The sequence below is a fragment of the Asterias amurensis genome, chromosome 13 (genome assembly GCF_032118995.1).
Source record: "Asterias amurensis chromosome 13, ASM3211899v1".
Lineage (NCBI taxonomy): Eukaryota > Metazoa > Echinodermata > Asteroidea > Forcipulatida > Asteriidae > Asterias > Asterias amurensis.
In genome coordinates this window covers 959935-986291 of record NC_092660.1, presented here as the reverse complement: position 1 = coordinate 986291, position 26357 = coordinate 959935, and the positions used below count along the sequence as shown (strand labels likewise).

The following is a 26357-nucleotide window of genomic DNA, read 5'->3' as shown; positions in this document are numbered from 1 at the left end:
TTTACTTGTATAAAATATAAACACAGTGGAAAAAACTCAGCAAGATGATTTGTCTGCAGAAATCTATCCTTTTGAATTTCTACAGTATGGAATCAGGTTGGACTTCTTGTTTCATGAGGCATTGCTTGGTGAGGAATCAACATATAATGTTTGGTTTGCAGTATCACCATGTGTGTATCTACATGTACTTGCCAGGTAGAGTTTTTTTTACCGTCTTGCTATATATTGTACTACCGCAGAGTATTTTTTTTCGGATTTTGTTCAGGGGACTTCTCAGTTCTGAAAAGAACTGTCCTGCTTTTAACTACTATCTTGGTGGAAGGAAGACAATTGGCTGGGACTACTACTTTAGCCTATAGGGTAGTTCTTATCCTATGTGAATGGATTCTCTCCCTGGAGGTTGCCTGAAACTGGTTGCCTGTAAAGTGCCTCATGTGACATGACCCGTACATACCATTGACAGTGACTTGGAAGAAACAAGTGGCATTGTTTCCTGAAGCGTCAGTGCCAGTGTAGGTGACTGTCAGCGTGTCACCGAGGTTAACTGAAGTGCCATTATCCACGTCTGATGTCAGATCAACCATAGCCGGGGTGTTTTCCATCACTGTTGGCAGGTTCCAGTAGACAATGGCAAATGAACTATTGAACTCTGTTGGATCTGTTCGATTGGCTGGACAGGCCAGTATGGGTGGCACATCGTCTAGAATAAAGAAACGTTGATAAGATTTCAATCTCATGCTGTACTGTGCTACTGAGTATAAGGGATTTGAGGCATTGCATGGTGAGGTATCAATGCATATTTGGTTTGTGGTAACACTAAGTTGGTATCTACTTGATGGGTAGATTATGTTCTTTTGAGAATTTGCCTTGCTACTGCAGCAGATAAGATTTTCAGTATTTGGGAGACTTCTTAGTTCTGCTTATTTACTGCTACCTGGGTGGAAGGTAGGAAATCGGCCGGGACTACTACTTTTGCTTTATTGGATCCAGGAGACTTCTCTTTAACTTCACTACCGCGGAGTGAGTTCTCAATTGGTTTCAACGTTATAACTAGCTTGCTCTAGTCATCATCAGGGGGAGGTCCTGGAGTTATACTCGCATATTCAAGCTTTTGTGCTTACAGACTTTATGAAATTGGGTCCTGGTGAGAAGCATTGCAGTTGTTGATGGTAAAAATTATTTTATCAAAAGGGTTCTTTCAAAGCAATATGGTTGATTCCTTCTGTCACTTTACTGAACATGGATGGAAAATGCTGTTCAGTTTTTTGCTGTTTTCTCAGCGAGTAGACACTGTATTCAGCTAAACATTTCACATGTGACTTTTATTCTGTCTTTCTTTATAATGTTGCCCATAAAACAAGATTACCATGACTAAAAACTTCAATCTATGACCATTGCCTTAAAACAAAATTAATATTTGACCTACCTATTATAAGAACAGTGAAGTTACAGTAGCCAACATTGCCGGAATAATCTGTAGCATTGTATTCCACAGTTTCTATAACATTGACGTAGAACATGCTTGTGCCGTTGATATGGGATGCAGATACAACTTCAATTTGCCCCGAGTTGTCGGTTACCACTGGCGGCAGCCATGTTGGTGTGCCAAATAGCTCTCCATGTGTAACACGCATTTCAACGTTTTCTGGGCATGTCAAAATGGGGTCTTCGTTGTCTGGCAAATGGAACATGGATAAGTCAAATTTAAAGGGATGTTGTATGCTTTGTTTAAAAAAATAATAATAATTAAGCGCACATTCATACACATACTTATTCCAAATCTGGTAATCAAAAAAAGTGCAATGATATGCTGGTTTTCAAATGTCCTCAAATTTGACAGTATTTCAGACAGAAATAATTCTCTGAAAAACAGGTTTCTGGTTAATAATTTGATGAACTGAGTGGTTTTGAAAACTAAGAATGGGAAATAGTTTATCTCAGCGACAAAAATAATAATGTACTTTCCCTTCTTTAACAGATTGATTTCAAAATAATCAGGGATCCTACACATTTGTTTTTTCCTCTGTCAGGGTGGATTAGTAAAATGGTAATTATAGTGTAAATCACCTACCTATAACTGTGATATTGAAATCACATGTTGCATTGTTAGTAGAGTTGTCTGTAGCTAAGTACTGCACTAGATACGCCGACATCGAAAGGTTGAATAAAACATCATCTCCAACACTGTACATTGTACTGTCATAAATGACATCTATACTGGGGGTTAATCCAGAGTTGTCGACAGACGACTCTTCCATTGGTAACGAAACTGTTGCATAATTCTTGCCGGAATCCGTATATACAGTCAGATTGCTAGGGCAGGTAATATTAGGCGATTCCATATCTGTAACAAGGTTTACAATTACCATTGGCATTATAATTTTTGCACTGATGTCGTATGCAAATATGGTCTGTCAATATCTGGGAGTCAAATTGTATAAACAAAGTGTGTCTCACCAGGCATGTGTCGTTAAAAATGTGAAAAGTAAAGTTCTTTCTTCCCCGAGTCCAAGTCCCCGTTTGTCTGAGTGTAAGTACTAACAATTACTACACTCCTTTTGTCTGAGTTTAAGTACTACTGAGTCCTAGTCCCCTTTTTGTCTAAGTTTAAGTACTACTGAGTCCTAGTCCCATTTTGTCTGAGTTTAAGTACTACTGAGTCCTAGTCCCATTTTGTCTGAGTTTAAGTACTACCGAGTCCCAGACCCATTTTGTCAGAGTTTAAGTACTACTGAGTCCTAAAACCCCTTTGTCCTAAACCCCCTTTGTATGAGTTTAAGTACTACTGAGTCCTAGTCCCCTTTTGTCTGAGTTTGAGAACTACCGAGTCCAAGACCCATCTTGTCTGAGTTTAAGTACTACCGAGTCCTAAAACCCCTTTGTTCTAAAACCCCTTTGTATGAGTTTAAGTACTACTGAGTCCTAGTCCCCTTTTGTCTGAGTTTGAGAACTACCGAGTCCCAGACCCATCTTGTCTGAGTTTAAGTACTACTGAGTCCTAAAACCCTTTGTCCTAAACCCCCTTTGTATGAGTTTAAGTACTACTGAGTCCTAGTCCCCCTTTGTCCGAGTTTGATAACTACCGAGTCCCAGACCCATCTTGTCCGAGTTTAAGTTCTACCGAGTTGATTAATTTACAAAAAGACTGAAAAGGCAATAAGAAGATATGGCCCTTAAAGAAAAATACAAAAAAGTAGAACAAATTAATCATAATAAAATGAAACATTTTGTAACATTGATGTGACTACGGAACTGTAATTACTGTTCATATAAAAAATACTATGCATTCAGAATACGTTACCTTGTACAGTTATGTTGAACAAGCATATTGAATGCAGATTGTCTGGACTATCATGATCTATAGCAATACAAGCTACATCCTCATGAAGACCAATTGGAAGAAACTCTCCATCAAACATTACAGAGGGGCAATTTACAGTCACATGGCCACCAGAGTTGTCTGTGGCAGTAGGGACGTTGTAGGTAACATACGCCGTGGGTTGACCAACAGATGTAAAAAAGTGGAGGTCTGGACAACTGTCAAACACAGGAGGCTCATTATCTAAATTAGAAATAAATATTTCATGAAATTATTAAAATATAATTGATCTACAAAATAATGAAAACTCAGTTGTACTGAATGACAGGCGACTCATAAATATTAATTTCAAAACAGTTTGTAATTTTGATCATTCTGACAGTGAAACAATCAAACATTTTCACTCAAGTCAAAGATGTTATTTGAAAATGTCAAGGTGGTCAAACCATGAATATGTCAGAGTCAAGTGACCATCGTGTGATGAAGTCAGATGAACCAGCTTGATATTGGCCAAGTCAAGAGTCAAGTGACCATCGTGTGATGAAGTCAGATGAACCAGCTTGATATTCAATAAAGAATTATTTCATTTAATTAAGTCCCTTGTTTTTCCTTATTTCGTGAAAACGTCGCGCTAAATTGTTTTTGTGTATATACTTGTATATTTATTTAATGTTTGTTTTAGCAGTATTTATTGCGCTTCTTTATTAATGTGGTTAAGTGATGTATGTTGTCGTTTGTTGAATAAACGGAGTAGAATAACTACACTAAAAAAAACAAAACAATTATCAGTTAAGATGGCTGTACAAGAATGAATTCATTGTGACACAATTCAAACACTACAAAAAAAAAAAAAAAGTTTCTACACTGTTCTTTTTCAAACATATTTTTATTAGAAACACTGATACAATATTGAAGACTAATACAAATTAAACTATTTGTTGGTTTTGTACTTAACCTAAAAGTCACTTCTGTACACCATACAACCAAACAAAACAATTTTCATCAATATTGGTCATGAATATTGATCATGGCATGAACATAGATTACAGTAATAGTAACATTTCTTTACACCTGTGTATGTATGCATCCCCAATTTCTGCTTTTTTTTGTTGCCATGTTTGCATTTTTAATAAACCAATAATAATAATTAATAATAATGATAATAAATTCTCTGCATGCTTTTGGAGGAATATCTCAGGAGGACTCGAACTGGTACAAACATTGGAATAAATAAATTTAAAGATTAAAACTAATGTTTATTAAAATGATGATCCTATCTTGTACTTTTAAAGTAAGACTTAACCGTTCCATACTTGAGCTGAAAATTGTAACAGTGAACGAAAGTGCAGTAATTGGTGAATAGTGGAAAGTCAAGTTGAAGACTGCTATATACAAATATTATGCATCATCATGTGTGGGAAAATGCAACAGATTTTATGAGAAAATATTTACCTATAATTTGGATGGTGAAGTTGCAATAGTTAATGTTGTTACTGCTATCTGTTGCGTTATAGATCACAAGATGGGAACCAATGTCGAAGGTAGATCCTGAATTTACATCTCCCAAGAATGTGACGTCCTGTCCAGAGTTGTCTGTGACAATAGGTTCAGACCAGACGACAGTGCCATATGGCAAAGTGGGGTCGGTATTATTGACTATATTTTCAGGACACGTTATGTTTGGAGCCTCTTCATCTGAAAATGGGAAATAAACAACAAATATTTAGCAATAATTCTTCAATTTTTAACTTATTTTTGAATTGGCCTTAATGCAATAAAATAGGCCTGGGCCCTATCTGTGTAATAACAGCTATTGATTACTGTTTACTTTTAAGGCAATTTCAAGAAAGAGGATCAAATCAGAACAAAATCCAATGTACCTATTACAGTGAAGTTGGTCCAACAAGTAGCATTGTTCATTGCAGCATCCGTAGCAATGTACAACACTAGATGTGTAGACGTTTCCAAACTGAACATAGCGCTTTCACCGACATTAAACACTGAATTATCAAACTCTATTGTGATGGTGGGTGAGTCTCCAGAGTTATCGTAGGAATAGGCTTCAGGAGGCAGAGCAAATGTAGAAAAGTCCTGACCAAGATCTGTAGTAATTGTTTGATTGGCTGGGCAATCAATTTGTGGAGGCTCCGTATCTGGAAAGAAATGTTTGACAGACCGACTTTACTTGTATAAAATATAAACACAGTGGAAAAAACTCAGCAAGATGATTTGTCTGCAGAAATCTATCCTTTTGAATTTCTACAGTATGGAATCAGGTCGGACTACTTGTTTCATGAGGCATTGCTTGGTGAGGAATCAACATATAATGTTTGGTTTGCAGTATCACCATGTGTGTATCTACATGTACTTGCCAGGTAGAGTTTTTTTTACCGTCTTGCTATATATTGTACTACCGCAGAGTATTTTTTTTCGGATTTTGTTCAGGGGACTTCTCAGTTCTGAAAAGAACTGTCCTGCTTTTAACAACTATCTTGGTGGAAGGAAGACAATTGGCTGGGACTACTACTTTAGCCTATAGGGTAGTTCTTATCCTATGTGAATGGATTCTCTCCCTGGAGGTTGCCTGAAACTGGTTGACTGTAAAGTGCCTCATGTGACATGACCCGTACATACCATTGACAGTGACTTGGAAGAAACAAGTGGCATTGTTTCCTGAAGCGTCAGTGCCAGTGTAGGTGACTGTCAGTGTGTCACCGAGGTTAACTGAAGTGCCATTATCCACGTCTGATGTCAGATCAACCATAGCCGGGGTGTTTTCCATCACTGTTGGCAGGTTCCAGTAGACAATGGCAAATGAACTATTGAACTCTGTTGGATCTGTTCGATTGGCTGGACAGGCCAGTATAGGTGGCACATCGTCTAGAAACAAACAAAAACATTGATAAGATTTCAATCTCATGCTGTACTGTGCTCCTGAGTATATGGGATTTGAGGCATTGCATGGTGAGGTATCAATGTATATTTGGTTTGTGGTAACACTAAGTTGGTATCTACTTGATGGGTAGATTATGTTCTTTTGAGAATTTGCCTTGCTACTGCAGCAGATAAGATTTTCAGTATTTGGGAGACTTCTTAGTTCTGCTTATTTACTGCTACCTGGGTGGAAGGTAGGAAATCGGCCGGGACTACTACTTTTGCTTTATTGGATCCAGGAGACTTCTCTTTAACTTCACTACCGCGGAGTGAGTTCTCAATTGGTTTCAACGTTATAACTAGCTTGCTCTAGTCATCATCAGGGGGAGTTCCTGGAGTTATACTCGCATATTCAAGCTTTTGTGCTTACAGACTTTATGAAATTGGGTCCTGGTGAGAAGCATTGCAGTTGTTGATGGTAAAAATTATTTTATCAAAAGGGTTCTTTCAAAGCAATATGGTTGATTCCTTCTGTCACTTTACTGAACATGGATGGAAAATGCTGTTCAGTTTTTTGCTGTTTTCTCAGCGAGTAGACACTGTATTCAGCTGAACATTTCACATGTGACTTTTATTTTGTCTTTCTTTATAATGTTGCCCATAAAACAAGATTACCATGACTAAAAACTTCAATCTATGACCATTGCCTTAAAACAAAATTAATATTTGACCTACCTATTACAAGAACAGTGAAGTTACAGTAGCCAACATTGCCGGAATAATCTGTAGCATTGTATTCCACAGTTTCTATAACATTGACGTAGAACATGCTTGTGCCGTTGATATGGGATGCAGATATCACATCAATTTCCCCTGAGTTGTCAGTTACGACTGGCGGCAGCCATGTTGGTGTGCCGAATAGCTCTCCGTGTGTTACACGCATTTCAACGTTTTCTGGGCATGTCAAAATGGGGTCTTCGTTGTCTGGCAAATGGAACATGGATAAGTCAAATTTAAAGGGATGATGTATGCTTCATTTAAAAAAAAAAAAAAAATTAAGCGCACATTCATACACATACTTATTCCAAATCTGGTAATCAAAAAAGTGCAATGATATGCTGGTTTTCAAATGTCCTCAAATTTGACAGTATTTCAGACAGAAATAATTCTCTGAAAAACAGGTTTCTGGTTAATAATTTGATGAACTGAGTGGTTTTGAAAACTAAGAATGGGAAATAGTTTATCTCAGCGACAAAAATAATAATGTACTTTCCCTTCTTTAACAGATTGATTTCAAAATAATCAGGGATCCTACTTATTTGTTTTTTCCTCTGTCATGGTGGATTAGTAAAATGGTATTCACAGTGTAAATCACCTACCTATAACTGTGATATTGAAATCACATGTTGCATTGTTAGTAGAGTTGTCTGTAGCCAAGTACTGCACTAGATACGCTGACATCGAAAGGTTGAATAAAACATCATCTCCAACACTGTACATTGTACTGTCATAAATGACATCTATACTGGGGGTTAATCCAGAGTTGTCGACAGATGACTCTTCCATTGGTAACGAAACTGTTGCATAATTCTTGCCGGAATCCGTATATACAGTCAGATTGCTAGGGCAGGTAATATTAGGCGATTCCATATCTGTAACAAGGTTTACAATTACCATTGGCATTATAATTTTTGCACTGATGTCGTATGCAAATATGGTCTGTCAATATCTGGGAGTCAAATTGTATAAACATAGTGTGTCTCACCAGGCATGTGTCGTTAAAAATGTGAAAAGTAAAGTTCTTTCTTCCCCGAGTCCAAGTCCCCGTTTGTCTGAGTGTAAGTACTAACAATTACTACACTCCTTTTGTCTGAGTTTAGGTACTACTGAGTCCTAGTCCCCTTTTTGTCTAAGTTTAAGTACTACTGAGTCCCAGGCCCCTTTTGTCTGAGTTTGAGAACTACCGAGTCCCAGACCCATTTTGTCAGAGTTTAAGTACTACTGAGTCCTAAAACCCCTTTGTTCTAAAACCCCTTTGTATGAGTTTAAACTACTGAGTCCTAGTCCCCTTTTGTCTGAGTTTGAGAACTACCGAGTCCCAGACCCATCTTGTCTGAGTTTAAGTACTACTGAGTCCTAAAACCCTTTGTCCTAAACCCCCTTTGTATGAGTTTAAGTACTACTGAGTCCTAGTCCCCCTTTGTCCGAGTTTGAGAACTACCGAGTCCCAGACCCATCTTGTCTGAGTTTAAGTTCTACTGAGTTGATTAATTTACAAAAAGACTGAAAAGGCAATAAGAAGATATGGCCCTTAAAGAAAAATACAAAAAAGTAGAACAAATTAATCATAATAAAATGAAACATTTTGTAACATTGATGTGACTACGGAACTGTAATTACTGTTCATATAAAAAATACTATGCATTCAGAATACGTTACCTTGTACAGTAATGTTGAACAAGCATATTGAATGCAGATTGTCTGGACTATCATGATCTATAGCAATACAAGCTACATCCTCATGAAGACCAATTGGAAGAAACTCTCCATCAAACATTACAGAGGGGCAATTTACAGTCACATGGCCACCAGAGTTGTCTGTGGCAGTAGGGACGTTGTAGGTAACATACGCCGTGGGTTGACCAACAGATGTCAAAAAGTGGAGGTCTGGACAACTGTCAAACACAGGAGGCTCATTATCTAAATTAGAAATAAATATTTCATGAAATTATTAAAATTTAATTGATCTACAAAATAATGACAAATCAGTTGTACTGAATGACAGGCGACTCATAAATAGTAATTTCAAAACAGTTTGTAATTTTGATCATTCGGACAGTGAAACAATCAAACATTTTCACTCAAGTCAAAGATGTTATTTGAAAATGTCAAGGTGGTCAAACCATGAATATGTCAGAGTCAAGTGACCATCGTGTGATGAAGTCAGATGAACCAGCTTGATATTCAATAAAGAATTATTTCATTTAATTAAGTCCCTTGTTTTTCCTTATTTCGTGAAAACGTCGCGCTAAATTGTTTTTGTGTATATACTTGTATATTTATTTAATGTTTGTTTTAGCAGTATTTATTGCGCTTCTTTATTAATGTGGTTAAGTGATGTATGTTGTCGTTTGTTGAATAAACGGAGTAGAATAACTACACTAAAAAAAAAAAAACAATTATCAGTTAAGATGGCTGTACAAGAATGAATTCATTGTGACACAATTCAAACACTACAAAAAAAAAAAAAAAGTTTCTACACTGTTCTTTTTCAAACATATTTTTATTAGAAACACTGATACAATATTAAAGACTAATACAAATTAAACTATTTGTTGGTTTTGTACTTAACCTAAAAGTCACTTCTGTACACCATACAACCAAACAAAACAATTTTCATCAATATTGGTCATGAATATTGATCATGGCATGAACATAGATTACAGTAATAGTAACATTTCTTTACACCTGTGTATGTATGCATCCCCAATTTCTGCTTTTTTTTGTTGCCATGTTTGCATTTTTAATAAACCAATAATAATAATTAATAATAATGATAATAAATTCTCTGCATGCTTTTGGAGGAATATCTCAGGAGGACTCGAACTGGTACAAACATTGGAATAAATAAAGTTAAAGATTAAAACTAATGTTTATTAAAATGATGATCCTATCTTGTACTTTTAAAGTAAGACTTAAGAGTCAGTTCAGGTAAATAATTGACATAGTTGCTCACGGTCAAAAAATGATTTTTTTTTATACTTTGTGGGTGGAAGGGCCTTGGGGTGCAAGTAAACAAAATTGCATTTTCAATTCTATATATAGCCCGTTGCCATGGTTACGGCTCATTTTGTTTTTTGGCCATTTTAGGCCGATTTTGGGGTCTGAAAAACTGGTTTTTAGCTCATATTTACAACTCCACCCCACCAAAATGCAAAATTATTTCAAAAAACCTTTTATATCACTACAAAGTATCATCCTTGGCCTTCCTTGAGAAAAAAAATTATTGCTTTAAGTATCCGCCTTGTGCTATTTTTGCATCATGCATTACAGTATGTTTTTGGAACTTGCAAAATCGACATTTTTACCCTATTTTTGGACCCCAAAATTTCAACTTGCCAGGGGTCTCAGAAAATTTTCCTTTCGGCTGTGATTAGCGCCAACATTGGTCTTTCCATATCTGGTGTCAAAAACTTGGGCAATTGTATCCTGTTGTGACAGTACCGCCTCAAAACTATACTTTTTTCCCCAAAACATGAAAAATGCCTTTTTAAGGGTCTTTTCACATAATATCGAAATACGTGTCCACGGTAAAAAAAAAAAGGAATATTTTTCTTATACTTTGTGGATGGTAGGGACTTGGGGTCCAAATAAACAGCATTTACATTTCAAATCATAATATAACACGTTGCCATGGTAACAGTTCATTTGTGTTTAGGCCACTTTAGGCCGATTTTGGGGTCTGAAAAACTGTTTTTTTTAGTTAATATTTACAACTCCACCCCACCAAAAAACAAAAATATTTCATAAAACCTTTTACATCACTATACAAAGTATCATCCTTGGCTTTACTTGAGACAAAAAATATTGCTATAAATTTTACCCTTGTGCTATTTTTAGAACGTGCATTAGAATATGTTTTTTTGAACTTGCAAAATCAACATTTTTACCATATTTTTTGCCCTCAAAATTTCATTTTTTTCAGGGGTCTCAGAATATTTTCCTTTCGGGTCTGATCAGGGCCAAAATTTGTCTTTTTATTTCTGGTAAGAACAACTTGGGCAAGTGTATCCTGATGTTAACAGTGCTGTCTCAAAAATAGACTTTTTTCCCCAAACAGAACAATGCATTTTGAATTGTTTTTTCTTCATATTGAATTTCTAACATTAAAAAGTAATAATTATATCAATCTTGCAGCTTTTCCTAAGCACTCTATAGGCTTAGTGGATTACCCAACATTGATCAGGAACTGTTGATGACCTTAATTTGAGAGTTTGCCCGGCCCAGCCCCAATCATATTTCTTGACATTGCATAAAACAATGTTTTGTGAATAGCGCCTCTTTTTTTGAAAGTGTTCCCTTTCGGTTGTTATTGGTGTTTTCATGTCTTCTGGGTAGAAACACTGTGTTTATTGTATCTTGTTGTGACTGATCATGCCTTAAGTATAGTAATTTTTCCAAAAACAATGCATGCTTGTTAAAAATCTGGCACTGTTTCCATGCCCTTTGAGTAATGAATACAAAGTTTTTATTTAAACATAATGGTATCCAACCAAACCAAAACCAATGCTTTGCCACTGAGAGTTCTTGATTTGGCTACTTTACCTATTGTACAGGTATGATTCCCATTGCAAGTAGAGTGCGATGAGCATTCTTTACAAGTTGTCTTTAATACAGGGCCTACTCACCTTGGTCCCTGCCTGCTACCAAATGTAAAACTTTTCATAGAGATAGAGATCATAAACAATGTAGTTTCTGTGCTTGAGGCAGATGGTTTGGAGCATCCAATCATGTCCAACACAAATGTGGGAAATTAAAAAGCCCGCTTAAAAGTGTTGGAAAAGTTTGCCAAGATCTTATTAAAAACAATGATACTAACGATTTGCAAGATGAGCGTAAGAGATCATTTAAAAGGAACACGTTGCCTGGGATCGGTCAAGTTGGTCTTTGAAATGCGTTTGTAACCACTTGTTATAAAATGCATGGTTAGAAAGATGTTTTTGAGTGATACTTGTGTGGATCATTATATTCTACTTTTAAAATATATTTCTAATCATATGCATTTTGTAATAAACGTTTACAAACGCTTTTCAAAGACCAACTCGACCGATCCAAGGCAACGTGTTCCTTTAATGAAACAACATTGAAAGAAGTTGTAAATACTTGCACCTGCTCAACATAAATAAGTAAGATGCATTTGCAGTGACAAAAGTTTATTCAGGCTAGTTTGATTATTTTTTCCATTCACTATCTTACTAGTTCATAATTATTATATATGTCTCTGAGAACTATCAACAAAAAACATTGTCAAACATTACCTGCTGAATTGTTTATCACGTTAAATAAACCAACTCTTTTATTGTTTGCAACAGTACAATTGCAAGGAACCCCACCATGGATGGGGGAACTGCTTACAGAAGGCCAAAGAAGGTGAATGGCCATTTAGATACTTTGGACACAGTACTTGCTCACTTTTAGAGCCTCTTTGTTCTGATAGGGATGAAAATGTTTAGTTTGGTAGCGGGCAGGGGACCAAGAAGACTGTTATAAGGCCATGTATAAACAAGAATAGTAAAGAATGCTCTTCGCACTACTTCTCTTCTTGCAATGTGAATCATACCTGTACAACTAGGTAAAGTAGTCATGACAAAACAAGAACTCTCAGTGGCAAAGCATTGTTATAAACTTTTTATATGTTACCTAAAGAGCATGGAAACGGTGCCATATTTTTTTAACAGGCATGCTCGTTTTTGTTTTTTATCAATTCAAACTAAGGGATAACTTCAAAATGCATTTTTATTGTTTTTGGAAAAATTACCATGTTTGAGGCAGAAGTGTCACAACAGGATACAATAAACGAAAGTGTTTCTCCCCCGCAGACATGCAAACCATAATGATAGCCCAATCACAACCAAAAGGGAAATATTCTGAGAACCAATAAACAATTAAGACAATACAAACTTGCTTTATGTGCGAGGGGAATTAAAAAATGTGACTTTCAAAAAAGAGGTGCTGTTCACAAAACTTTTTTTTTTTTATGCAATGTCAAGAAATATGATTGGGCCGGGGCCGGGGCGGGGCAAATTCTAAGATTTAGGTCATCAACAAGTCCTGATCAATGTTTGGTAATGCACTAAGCCTACAGAGTGCTTATGAAAAGCTGCCAGATTGATGGAATTATTACTAACTTCTTAATGTTATAAATTCAAAATGAAGCAAATATTTCAAAATGCATTTCTCTATGTTTTTGGGGAAAAGGGTTTATTTTTGAGACAGTTCTGTTACATCAGGATACAATTGCCCGAGTTTTTCTTACCAGAAATAAAAAGACAAATTTTGGCCCTGATCAAACCCGAAAGGAAAATATTCTGAGACCCCTGACAAAAATGAAATTTTGAGGGCAAAAAATATGGTAAAAATGTTGATTTTGCAAGTTCAAAAAAACATATTCTAATGCACGTTCTAAAAATGGCACAAGGGTAAAATTTATAGCAATATTTTTTTGTCTCAAGTAAAACCAAGGATGATACTTTGTATAGTGATGTAAAAGGTTTTATGAAATATTTTTGTTTTTTTGTGGGGTGGAGTTGTAAATATTAACTAAAAAAAACAGTTTTTCAGACCCCAAAATCGGCCTAAAGTGGCCTAAACACAAATGAACTGTTACCATGGCAACGTGTTATATTATGATTTGAAATGTAAATGCTGTTTATTTGGACCCCAAGTCCCTACCATCCACAAAGTATAAGAAAAATATTCCTTTTTTTTTTACCATAGACACGTATGTCGATATTATGTGAAAAGACCCTTAAAAAGGCATTTTTCACGTTTTGGGGAAAAAAGTATAGTTTTGAGGCAGTACTGTCACAACAGGATACAATTGCCCAAGTTTTTGACACCAGATATGGAAAGACCAATGTTGGCGCTAATCACAGCCGAAAGGAAAATTTTCTGAGACCCCTGGCAAGTTGACATTTTGGGGTCCAAAAATAGGGTAAAAATGTCGATTTTGCAAGTTCTAAAAACATACTGTAATGCATGATGCAAAAATAGCACAAGGGTAATATTTAAAGCAATAATTTTTTTTCTCAAGGAAGGCAAAGGATAATACTTTGTAGTGATATAAAAGGTTTGTTGAAATAATTTTGCATTTTGGTGGGGTGGAGTTGTAAATATGAGCTAAAAACCAGTTTTTCAGACCCCAAAATCGGCCTAAAATGGCCAAAAAACAAAATGAGCCGTTACCATGGCAACGGGCTATATATAGAATTGAAAATGCAATTTTGTTTACTTGCACCCCAAGGCCCTTCCACCCACAAAGTATAAAAAAAATTCATTTTTTGACCGTGAGCAACTATGTCAATTATTTACCTGAACTGACTCTTAACTGTTTCATACTTGAGCTGAAAATTGTAACAGTGAATGAAAGTGCAGTAATTGGTGACTATTGGAAAGTAAAATTGAAGACTGCTATATACATGTACATATACTATGCATCATCATGTGTGGGTAATTGTAACAGATTTGATGAGAAAATATTTACCTATAATTTCGATGGTGAAGTTGCAATAGTTAATGTTGTTACTGCTATCTGTTGCGTTATAGATCACAACATGGGAACCAATGTTGAAGGTAGATCCTGAATTTACATCTCCCAAGAACGTAACGTCCTGTCCAGAGTTGTCCGTGACAATAGGGTCAGACCAGACGACAGTGCCATATGGCAAAGTTGGGTCTGTATTATTGACTATATTTTCAGGACACGTTATGTTTGGAGCCTCTTCATCTGAAAAATGGGAAATAAACAACAAATATTTAGCAATAATTCTTCAATTTTTAACTTATTTTTGAATTGGCCTTAATGCAATAAAATAGGCCTGGGCCCTATCTGTGTAATAACAGCTATTGATAACCGATTACTTTTAAGGCATTTTCAAGAAAGAAAATCAAATCAGAACAAAATCCAATGTACCTATTACAGTAAAGTTGGTCCAACAAGTAGCATTGTTCATTGCAGCATCCGTAGCAATGTACAACACTAGATGTGTAGACGTTTCCAAACTGAACATAGCGCTTTCACCGACGTTAAACACTGAATTATCAAATTCAATTGTGATGGTGGGTGAGTCTCCAGAGTTATCGTAGGAATAGGCTTCAGGAGGTAGGGCAAATGTAGAAAAGTCCAGACCAAGATCTGTAGTAATTGTTTGATTGGCTGGGCAATCAATTTGTGGAGGCTCGGTATCTGGAAAGAAATGTTTGACAGAACAACTTTACTTGTATAAAATATAAACACAATGAGAAAAAAACTCAGCTAGATGATTCGTCTGCAGAAATCAATCCTTTTGAATTTCTACAGTATGGAATCAGGTTTGACTACTTGTTTCTTGAGGCATTGCTTGGTGAGGAGGCAATATGTTATATTTGGTTTGCAGTATCATTAATTGTGTATCTACATGTACTTGCCAGGTAGAGTTTTTTTTTTACTGTCTTGCTGTATATTGTTCTACAATAGAGTGTAGTTTTTCGGATATTGTTCAGGAGACTTCTCAGTCCTGAAAAGAACTGTCCAAGATCTTTACATACCATTGACAGTGACTTGGAAGAAACAAGTGGCATTGTTTCCTGAAGCGTCAGTGCCAGTGTAGGTGACTGTCAGCGTGTCACCAAGGTTAACTGAAGTGCCATTATCTACGTCTGATGTCAGATCAACCATAGCTGGGGTGTTTTCCATCACTGTCGGCAGGTCCCAGTAGACAATAGCAAAGGAACTGTTGAACTCTGTTGGATCTGTTCGATTGGCTGGACAGGCCAGTATGGGTGGCACATCGTCTAGAATAAAGAAACGTTGATAAGATTTCAATCTCATGCTGTACTGTGCTCCTGAGTATAAGGGATTTGAGGCATTGCATGGTGAGGTATCAATGCATATTTGGTTTGCGGTAACACTTAGTTGGTATCTACTTGCTGGGTAGATTATGTTCTTTTGAGAATTTGTCTTGCTACTGCCGCAGATTAGATTTTCAGTATTTGGGAGACTTCTTAGTTCTGCTTATTAACTGCTACCTGGGTGGAAGGTAGGAAATCGGCCGGGACTACTACTTTTGCTTTATTGGATCCAGGAGACTTCTCTTTAACTTCATTACCGCGGAGTGAGTTCTTCATTGGTTTCAACGTTATGACTAGCTTGCTCTAGTCATCATAGAGGAGGTCCTGGAGTTATACTCGCACATTCAAGCTTTTGTGCTTACAGACTTTATGAAATTGGGTCCTGGTGAGAAGCATTGCAGTTGTTGATGGTAAAAATTATTTTATCAAAAGGGTTCTTTCAAAGCAATATGGTTGATTCCTTCTGTCACTTTACTGAACATGGATGGAAAATGCTGTTCAGTTTTTTGCTGTTTTCTCAGCGAGTAGACACTGTATTCAGCTAAACATTTCACATGTGACTTTTATTCTGTCTTTCTTTATAATGTTGCCCATAAAACAAGATTACCATGACTAAAAACTTCAATCTATGACCATTGCCTTAAAACAAAATTAATATTTGACCTACCTATTATAAGAACAGTGAAGTTACAGTAGCCAACATTGCCGGAATAATCTGTAGCATTGTATTCCACAGTTTCTATAACATTGACATAGAACATGCTTGTGCCGTTGATATGGGATGCAGATACAACTTCAATTTGCCCCGAGTTGTCGGTTACCACTGGCGGCAGCCATGTTGGTGTGCCAAATAGCTCTCCATGTGTAACACGCATTTCAACGTTTTCTGGGCATGTCAAAATGGGGTCTTCGTTGTCTGGCAAATGGAACATGGATAAGTCAAATTTAAAGGGATGTTGTATGCTTCGTTTAAAAAAATAATAATTAAGCGCACATTCATACACATACTTATTCCAAATCTGGTAATCAAAAAAGTGCAATGATATGCTGGTTTTCAAATGTCCTCAAATTTGACAGTATTTCAGACAGAAATAATTCTCTGAAAAACAGGTTTCTGGTTAATAATTTGATGAACTGAGTGGTTTTGAAAACTAAGAATGGGAAATAGTTTATCTCAGCGACAAAAATAATAATGTACTTTCCCTTCTTTCACAGATTGATTTCAAAATAATCAGGGATCCTACACATTTGTTTTTTCCTCTGTCATGGTGGATTAGTAAAATGGTAATTATAGTGTAAATCACCTACCTATAACTGTGATATTGAAATCACATGTTGCATTGTTAGTAGAGTTGTCTGTAGCTAAGTACTGCACTAGATACGCCGACATCGAAAGGTTGAATAAAACATCATCTCCAACACTGTACATTATACTGTCATAAATGACATCTATACTGGGGGTTAATCCAGAGTTGTCGACAGATGACTCTTCCATTGGTAACGAAACTGTTGCATAATTCTTGCCGGAATCCGTATATACAGTCAGATTGCTAGGGCAGGTGATATTAGGCGATTCCATATCTGTAACAAGGTTTACAAGTACCATACCATTGGCATTATAGTTTTTGCACTGATGTCGTTTGCAAATATGATCTGTCATTATTTGGGAGTCAAATTGTACAAACATACATTGTGTGTGTCTCACAAGGCATGTGTCGTTAAAAATGTGAGTCGTAAAGTTCTTTCTTCCCTGCTGTCTGAGTTCTGAGTCCTACCCACTGAGTCTTACAGTCCCCTTTTGTCTGAGTTTAAGTTCTAACAAGTCCTAGGCCCCTTTTGTCTGATTTTAAGTACTACCGAGTCCTAGGTCAAATTTAGCCAGAAGATATGATCCTTGAATATGAAGACAATGAAGTCCAAAATAACACAAAAGGCCAGATGATATGACCTTCAAAGTTGATTAAAAAAATTACAAAAAGAATGTAATGGCAATAAAACGATATGACCCTTAAAGAAAAAATACAAAAAAGACGAACAAATTATTCATAATAAAATGAAACACTTTGTAACATTGATGTGAATACAGAACTGATATTACCGTCTATAATAATACTGCATTCAAAATACCTTACCTTGTACAGTAATGTTGAACAAGCATATTGAATTCAGACCGTCTGGACTATCTTGATCTATCGCAATACAAACTACATCCTCATGAAGACCAATTGGAAGATACTCTCCATCAAACATTACAGAGGGGCAATTTACAGTCACATGGCCACCAGAGTTGTCTGTGGCAGTAGGGACAGTGTAGGTAACAAACGCCGTGGGTTGACCAACAGATGTGAAAAAGTGGAGGTCTGGACAACTGTCAAACACAGGAGGCTCATTATCTGAAGTGAAAACATATTATCATGAGTTTTTTAGTAATAAAAATAATAATAATATGAGCGAAAATAAATGTGCCTTCAAAATCTAACTATTGAGGATTGATACTGGTATGTTTTTAAGATTCAGTGAGTTTTTAGGTGAAAACAATTCTCTGAAGGTTCGGCATTGGTTGGAACTTTAGAATGAATGATTTTCAATAATGAAGCTAATCACTATTATTTGCTGATCCAATCTTGTACTTTTATGGAAAGATTTTATCCACTCTTTAGCTAAAAATTGTAACAGTGTAAGTGCAATATATATCGAATATTGGAAAGTCAACTTGAAGAGTGCCATACACAAATACTATGCATCATCATGTGTGGGTTGTCACAGATTTTATGAGAAAATATTTACCTATAATTTGGATGGTGAAGTTGCAATAGTTAATGTTGTTACTGCTATCTGTTGCGTTATAGGTCACAACATGGGAACCAATGTTGAAGGTAGATCCTGAATTTACATCTCCCAAGAACGTAACGTCCTGTCCAGAGTTGTCTGTGACAATAGGTTCAGACCAGACGACAGTGCCATATGGCAAAGTGGGGTCTGTATTATTGACTATATTTTCAGGACACGTTATGTTTGGAGCCTCTTCATCTGAAAATGGGAAATAGACAACAAATATTTAGCAATAATTCTTCAATTTTTAACTTATTTTTGAATTGCCTTAATGCAATACAATAGGCCTGGGCCCTATCTGTGTAATAATAGCTATTGATTACCGATTACTTTTAAGGCAATTTCAAGAAAGAAAATCAAATCAGAACAAAATTCAATGTACCTATTACAGTGAAGTTGGTCCAACAAGTAGCATTGTTCATGGCAGCATCCGTAGCAATGTACAACACTTGATGTGTAGACGTTCCCAAACTGAACATAGCGCTTTCACCGACGTTAAACACTGAATTATCAAATTCAATTGTGATGGTGGGTGAGTCTCCAGAGTTGTCGTAGGAAAAGGCTTCAGGAGGTAGGGCAAATGTAGAAAAGTCCTGACCAAGATCGGTAGTAATTGTTTGATTGGCTGGGCAATCAATTTGTGGAGGCTCCGTATCTGGAAAGAAATGTTTGACAGAACAACTTTACTTGTATAAAACATAAACACAGTGAGAAAAAAAATAAGATGATTCGTCTGCAGAAATCTATCTTTTTGAATTTCTACAGTATGGAATAAGGGTGGACTATTTGTTTCTTGAGGCATTGCTTGGTGAGGAATCAATATGTTATTTTTGGTTTGCAGTATCATTAATTGTGTATCTACATGTACTTGCCAGGTAGAGTTTTTTTTTACTGTCTTGCTATATATTGTTCTACAATAGAGTGTATTTTTCGGATTTTGTTCAGGAGACTTCTCAGTTCAGAAAGAAAAGAACTGTTCAAGATCTTTACATACCATTGACAGTGACTTGGAAGAAACAAGTGGCATTGTTTCCTGAAGCGTCAGTGCCAGTGTAGGTGACTGTCAGTGTGTCACCGAGGTTGACTGAAGTGCCATTATCCACGTCTGATGTCAGATCAACCATAGCTGGGGTGTTTTCCATCACTGTTGGCAGGTCCCAGTAGACAATAGCAAAGGAACTATTGAACTCTGTTGGATCTGTTCGATTGGCTGGACAGGCCAGTATAGGTGGCACATCGTCTAGAAAACAAACCAAAATATTGATAAGATTTCAATCTCATGCTGTACTGTGCTCCTGAGTATATGGGATTTGAGGCATTGCATGGTGAGGTATCAATGTATATTTGGTTTGCGGTAATACTAAGTTGGTATCTACTTGATGGGTAGATTATGTTCATTTTGGAACTTGTCTTGCTACTGCCGCAGATCAGAGTAGATTTTTCAGTATTTGGGAGACTTCTTGTTGAGAGTAAAAATAATGTTATCAAAAAATTCATATAAAAGCAATTTGGTTGATAGCTTCTGTCAACCTTACTTATGGATGGAAAATGCTGTGACAGTTTTTTTGCTGTTTTCTCAGCGAGTAGATACTGTATTCAGCTGAACATTTCACATGTGACTTTTATTGTGTCTTTCTTTAAAATATTTTCCCATAAGATAGGATTACGTTGACTGAAAAACATCAATCTATGACCGTTGCCTTAAAAAATGAATATTTGACCTACCTATTATAAGAACGGTGAAGTTACAGTAGCCAACATTGCCGGAATAATCTGTAGCATTGTATTCCACAGTTTCTATAACATTGACGTAGAACTTGCTTGTGCCGTTGATATGGGATGCAGATACAACATCAATTTCCCCCGAGTTGTCAGTTACAACTGGTGGCGGCCATGTTGGTGTGCCGAATAGCTGTCCATGTGTTACTAGCATTTCAACGTTCTCTGGGCACGTCAAAATGGGGTCTTCGTTGTCTGGAAAAGGAACATAGATGAATCATATTTAAAGGGATGTTTTATGCTTCGTTTTTGAACAAAACAAATGAAACGCACATTCATACACACTCTTATTTCAAATCTAGCAATCAAAAAGAGTGACGATGACATGCTGGATTCCAAATGTCCTCAAATTTGATAGTATTTCAGACAGAATTAATTACATGAAGAACAGGTTTCTGTTTAATAATTTGATGAATTGAGTGCTTTTGAAAACTAAGAATGGGAAATAGTTTGTCTCACCTCCAAAAAGTATAATGTACTTTCCATTCTTTCACAGATTGATTTCAAAAAAATAATGGATCCTACACATTTGTTGTTTCCTCTGTCATGGTTTTCACAGTGTAAATCACCTACCTATAACTGTGATATTGAAATCACAAGTTGCATTGTTAGTTGAGTTGTCTGTAGCCAAGTACTGCACTATATGTGGCGACATCGAAAGGTTGAACAATACATCATCTCCAACACTGTACATCATACTGTCATAAATGACATCAATGATGGGGATGAATCCAGAGTTGTCGACAGATGACTCTTCCATTGGTAACGGAACTGTTGCATAATTCTTGCCAGAATCCGTATATACAGTCAGATTGCTAGGGCAGGTGATATTAGGCGATTCCATATCTGTAACAAGGTTTACAAGTACCATACCATTGGCGTTATAGTTTTTGCACTGATGTCGTTTGCAAATATGATCTGTCATTATTTGGGAGTCAAATTGTACAAACATACATTGTGTGTGTCTCACAAGGCATGTGTCGTTAAAAATGTGAGTCGTAAAGTTCTTTCTTCCCTGCTGTCTGAGTTCTGAGTCCTACCCACTGAGTCTTACAGTCCCCTTTTGTCTGAGTTTAAGTTCTAACAAGTCCTAGGCCCCTTTTGTCTGATTTTAAGTACTACCGAGTCCTAGGTCAATGTTAGCCAGAAGATATGATCCTTGAATATGAAGACAATGAAGTCCAAAATACATGTATAACAAAAGGCCAGATGATATGACCTTCAAAGTTGATTAAAAAAATTACAAAAAGAATGTAATGGCAATAAAACGATATGACCCTTAAAGAAAAAATACAAAAAAGACGAACAAATTATTCATAATAAAATGAAACACTTTGTAATATTGATGTGAATACAGAACTGATATTACCGTCTATAATAATACTGCATTCAAAATACCTTACCTTGTACAGTAATGTTGAACAAGCATATTGAATTCAGACCGTCTGGACTATCTTGATCTATCGCAATACAAACTACATCCTCATGAAGACCAATTGGAAGATACTCTCCATCAAACATTACAGAGGGGCAATTTACAGTCACATGGCCACCAGAGTTGTCTGTGGCAGTAGGGACGTTGTAGGTAACATACGCCGTGGGTTGACCAACAGATGTGAAAAAGTTGAGGTCCGGACAACTCTCAAACACAGGAGGCTCATTATCTGAAGGGAAAACATCACATCATAAAGTTTTTTAATAATAAAAATAATAATAATATGAGCGAAAATGTGCCTTAGAAATCTAACTCTTGAGGATTGATACTGGTATGATTTTAAGATTCAGTGAGTTTTTAGAAGAAAACAATTCTCTGAAGGATCAGCACTGGTTGGAACTTTAGAATGAATGAGTTTCAATAATGAAGCTAATCACTATTATTCGCTGATCCAATATTGTACTCTTAAAGCAAGATTTAACCATTCATACTTGAGCTAAAAATAGTAACAGTGAAAGTGCAATATATTGAGTATTTGAAAGTAAACTTGAAGAGTGCCATACACATATATACTATGCATCATCATGTGTGGGTTGTCACAGATTTGATGAGAAAATATTTACCTATAATTTCGATGGTGAAGTTGCAATAGTTAATGTTGTTACTGCTATCTGTTGCGTTATAGATCACAAGATGGGAACCAATGTCGAAGGTAGATCCTGAATTTACATCTCCCAAGAATGTGACGTCCTGTCCAGAGTTGTCTGTGACAATAGGTTCAGACCAGACGACAGTGGCGTTTGGTAAACCAGGTTCAGTATTATTGACTATATTTTCAGGACACGTTATGTTTGGAGCCTCTTTATCTGAAAATTGGTAAAAGACAACAAATATTCAGCAATAATTTTACAATTTTTAACTTATTTTTGATTCGGCCTTATAATGGAATACATATATGTATTCCATATAAGGCCTGGGCCCTATCTGTGTAATAACAGCTATCTAGAAAGAAAATCAAATCAAAACAAAATCCAATGTACCTATTACAGTGAAGTTGGTCCAACAAGTAGCATTGTTCATGGCAGCATCCGTAGCAATGTACAACACTAGATGTGTAGACGTTTCCAAACTGAACATAGCGCTTTCACCGACGTTAAACACTGAATTATCAAATTCTATTGTGATGGTGGGTGAGTCTCCAGAGTTATCGTAGGAATAGGCTTCAGGAGGCAGAGCAAATGTAGAAAAGTCCTGACCAAGATCTGTAGTAATTGTTTGATTGGCTGGGCAATCAATTTGTGGAGGCTCCGTATCTGGAAAGAAATATTTGAAAGACCGACTTTACTTGTATAAAATATAAACACAGTGGAAAAAACTCAGCAAGATGATTTGTCTGCAGAAATCTATCCTTTTAAATTTCTACAATATGGAATCAGGTTGGACTACTTGTTTCAAGGCATTGCTTGGTGAGGTATCAATATATAGTATTTGGTTTGCAGTATCACCATGTGTGTATCTACATGTACTTGCCAGGTAGAGTTTTTTGTTTACCGTCTTGCTATATATTGTACTACCGCAGAGTATTTTTTTTCGGATTTTGTTCAGGAGACTTCTCAGTTCTGAAAAGAACTGTCCTGCTTTTAACTACTATCTTGGTGGAAGGAAGACAATTGGCTGGGACTACTACTTTAGCTTATATGACAGTTCTTATCCTATGTGAATGGATTCTCTCCCTGGAGGTTGCCTGAAACCGGTTGCCTGTAAAGTGCCTCATGTGACATGACCCGTACATACCATTGACAGTGACTTGGAAGACACAAGTGCCATTGTTTCCTGAAGCGTCAGTGCCAGTGTAGGTGACTGTCAGCGTGTCACCGAGGTTGACTGAAGTGCCATTATCCACGTCTGATGTCAGATCGACCATAGCCGCCGTGTTTTCCATCACTGTTGGCAGGTCCCAGTAGACAATAGCAAAGGAACTATTGAACTCTGTTGGATCTGTTCGATTGGCTGGACAGGTCAGTATAGGTGGCACATCGTCTAGAAAACAAACCAAAATATTGATAAGATTTCAATCTCATGCTGTACTGTGCTCCTGAGTATATGGGATTTGAGGCATTGCATGGTGAGGTATCAATGTATATTTGGTTTGCGGTAACACTAAGTTGGTATCTACTTGATGGGTAGATTATGTTCATTTTGGAACTTGTCTTGCTACTGCCGCAGATCAGAGTAGATTTTTCAGTATTTGGGAGACTTCTTGTTGAGAGTAAAAATAATGTTATCAAAAGATTCATATAAAAGCAATTTGGTTGATAGCTTCTGTCAACCTTACTTATGGATGGAAAATGCTGTGACAGTTTTTTTGCTGTTTTCTCAGCGAGTAGATACTGTATTCAGCTGAACATTTCACATGCGACTTTTATTGTGTCTTTCTTTAAAATATTTTCCCATAAGATAGGATTACGTTGACTGAAAAACATCAATCTATGACCGTTGCCTTAAAAAATGAATATTTGACCTACCTATTATAAGAACGGTGAAGTTACAGTAGCCAACATTGCCGGAATAATCTGTAGCATTGTATTCCACAGTTTCTATAACATTGACGTAGAACTTGCTTGTGCCGTTGATATGGGATGCAGATATCAAATCAATTTCCCCCGAGTTGTCAGTTACGACTGGCGGCGGCCATGTTGGTGTGCCGAATAGCTCTCCATGTGTTACGAGCATTTCAACGTTCTCTGGGCACGTCAAAATGGGGTCTTCGTTGTCTGGAAAAGGAACATAGATGAATCATATTTAAAGGGATGTTTTATGCTTCGTTTTTGAACAAAACAAATGAAACGCACATTCAAACACATACTTATTCCAAATATGGCAATCAAAAAGAGTGACGATGACATGCTGGATTCCAAATGTCCTCAAATTTGATAGTATTTCAGACAGAATTAATTACATGAAGAACAGGTTTCTGTTTAATAATTTGATGAATTGAGTGCTTTTGAAAACTAAGAATGGGAAATAGTTTGTCTCACCTCCAAAAAGTATAATGTACTTTCCATTCTTTCACAGATTGATTTCAAAAAAATAATGGATCCTACACATTTGTTGTTTCCTCTGTCATGGTTTTCACAGTGTAAATCACCTACCTATAACTGTGATATTGAAATCACAAGTTGCATTGTTAGTTGAGTTGTCTGTAGCCAAGTACTGCACTATATGTGGCGACATCGAAAGGTTGAACAATACATCATCTCCAACACTGTACATCATACTGTCATAAATGACATCAATGATGGGGATGAATCCAGAGTTGTCGACAGATGACTCTTCCATTGGTAACGGAACTGTTGCATAATTCTTGCCAGAATCCGTATATACAGTCAGATTGCTAGGGCAGGTGATATTAGGCGATTCCATATCTGTAACAAGGTTTACAAGTACCATACCATTGGCGTTATAGTTTTTGCACTGATGTCGTTTGCAAATATGATCTGTCATTATTTGGGAGTCAAATTGTACAAACATACATTGTGTGTGTCTCACAAGGCATGTGTCGTTAAAAATGTGAGTCGTAAAGTTCTTTCTTCCCTGCTGTCTGAGTTCTGAGTCCTACCCACTGAGTCTTACAGTCCCCTTTTGTCTGAGTTTAAGTTCTAACAAGTCCTCGGCCCCTTTTGTCTGATTTTAAGTACTACCGAGTCCTAGGTCAAAGTTAGCCAGAAGATATGATCCTTGAATATGAAGACAATGAAGTCCAAAACACATGTATAACAAAAGGCCAGATGATATGACCTTCAAAGTTGATTAAAAAAATTACAAAAAGAATGTAATGGCAATAAAACGATATGACCCTTAAAGAAAAAATACAAAAAAGACGAACAAATTATTCATAATAAAATGAAACACTTTGTAACATTGATGTGAATACAGAACTGATATTACCGTCTATAATAATACTGCATTCAAAATACCTTACCTTGTACAGTAATGTTGAACAAGCATATTGAATTCAGACCGTCTGGACTATCTTGATCTATCGCAATACAAACTACATCCTCATGAAGACCAATTGGAAGATACTCTCCATCAAACATTACAGAGGGGCAATTTACAGTCACATGGCCACCAGAGTTGTCTGTGGCAGTAGGGACGTTGTAGGTAACATACGCCGTGGGTTGACCAACAGATGTGAAAAAGTTGAGGTCCGGACAACTCTCAAACACAGGAGGCTCATTATCTGAAGGGAAAACATCACATCATAAAGTTTTTTAATAATAAAAATAATAATAATATGAGCGAAAATGTGCCTTAGAAATCTAACTCTTGAGGATTGATACTGGTATGATTTTAAGATTCAGTGAGTTTTTAGAAGAAAACAATTCTCTGAAGGATCAGCACTGGTTGGAACTTTAGAATGAATGAGTTTCAATAATGAAGCTAATCACTATTATTCGCTGATCCAATATTGTACTCTTAAAGCAAGATTTAACCATTCATACTTGA

At 36.5% G+C, this 26357-nt stretch overlaps 1 protein-coding gene across 1 annotated transcript in view; it reads right to left on the bottom strand.

The window, feature by feature from the left end:
* LOC139945864 (uncharacterized) overlaps positions 1-26357 on the bottom strand; it is an 85783-nt gene that overhangs the window by 26890 nt on the left and 32536 nt on the right. The window contains exons 25-52 of the mRNA XM_071943362.1: positions 25831-26091; positions 25001-25273; positions 24374-24622; positions 23643-23888; positions 22889-23161; positions 22472-22714; positions 21817-22077; positions 20987-21259; positions 20360-20608; positions 19629-19874; positions 19017-19289; positions 18590-18832; positions 17935-18195; positions 17111-17383; positions 16470-16718; positions 15500-15745; positions 14886-15158; positions 14457-14699; positions 8633-8893; positions 7573-7845; positions 6929-7177; positions 5954-6199; positions 5200-5472; positions 4772-5014; positions 3302-3562; positions 2072-2344; positions 1427-1675; positions 455-700 (exon numbers count right to left, since the gene is read on the bottom strand). Of these exons, the coding sequence (XP_071799463.1) occupies positions 455-700; positions 1427-1675; positions 2072-2344; positions 3302-3562; positions 4772-5014; positions 5200-5472; positions 5954-6199; positions 6929-7177; positions 7573-7845; positions 8633-8893; positions 14457-14699; positions 14886-15158; positions 15500-15745; positions 16470-16718; positions 17111-17383; positions 17935-18195; positions 18590-18832; positions 19017-19289; positions 19629-19874; positions 20360-20608; positions 20987-21259; positions 21817-22077; positions 22472-22714; positions 22889-23161; positions 23643-23888; positions 24374-24622; positions 25001-25273; positions 25831-26091 (7209 nt within the window). The remainder of the gene's footprint in view (positions 1-454; positions 701-1426; positions 1676-2071; positions 2345-3301; positions 3563-4771; positions 5015-5199; positions 5473-5953; positions 6200-6928; positions 7178-7572; positions 7846-8632; positions 8894-14456; positions 14700-14885; positions 15159-15499; positions 15746-16469; positions 16719-17110; positions 17384-17934; positions 18196-18589; positions 18833-19016; positions 19290-19628; positions 19875-20359; positions 20609-20986; positions 21260-21816; positions 22078-22471; positions 22715-22888; positions 23162-23642; positions 23889-24373; positions 24623-25000; positions 25274-25830; positions 26092-26357) is intronic.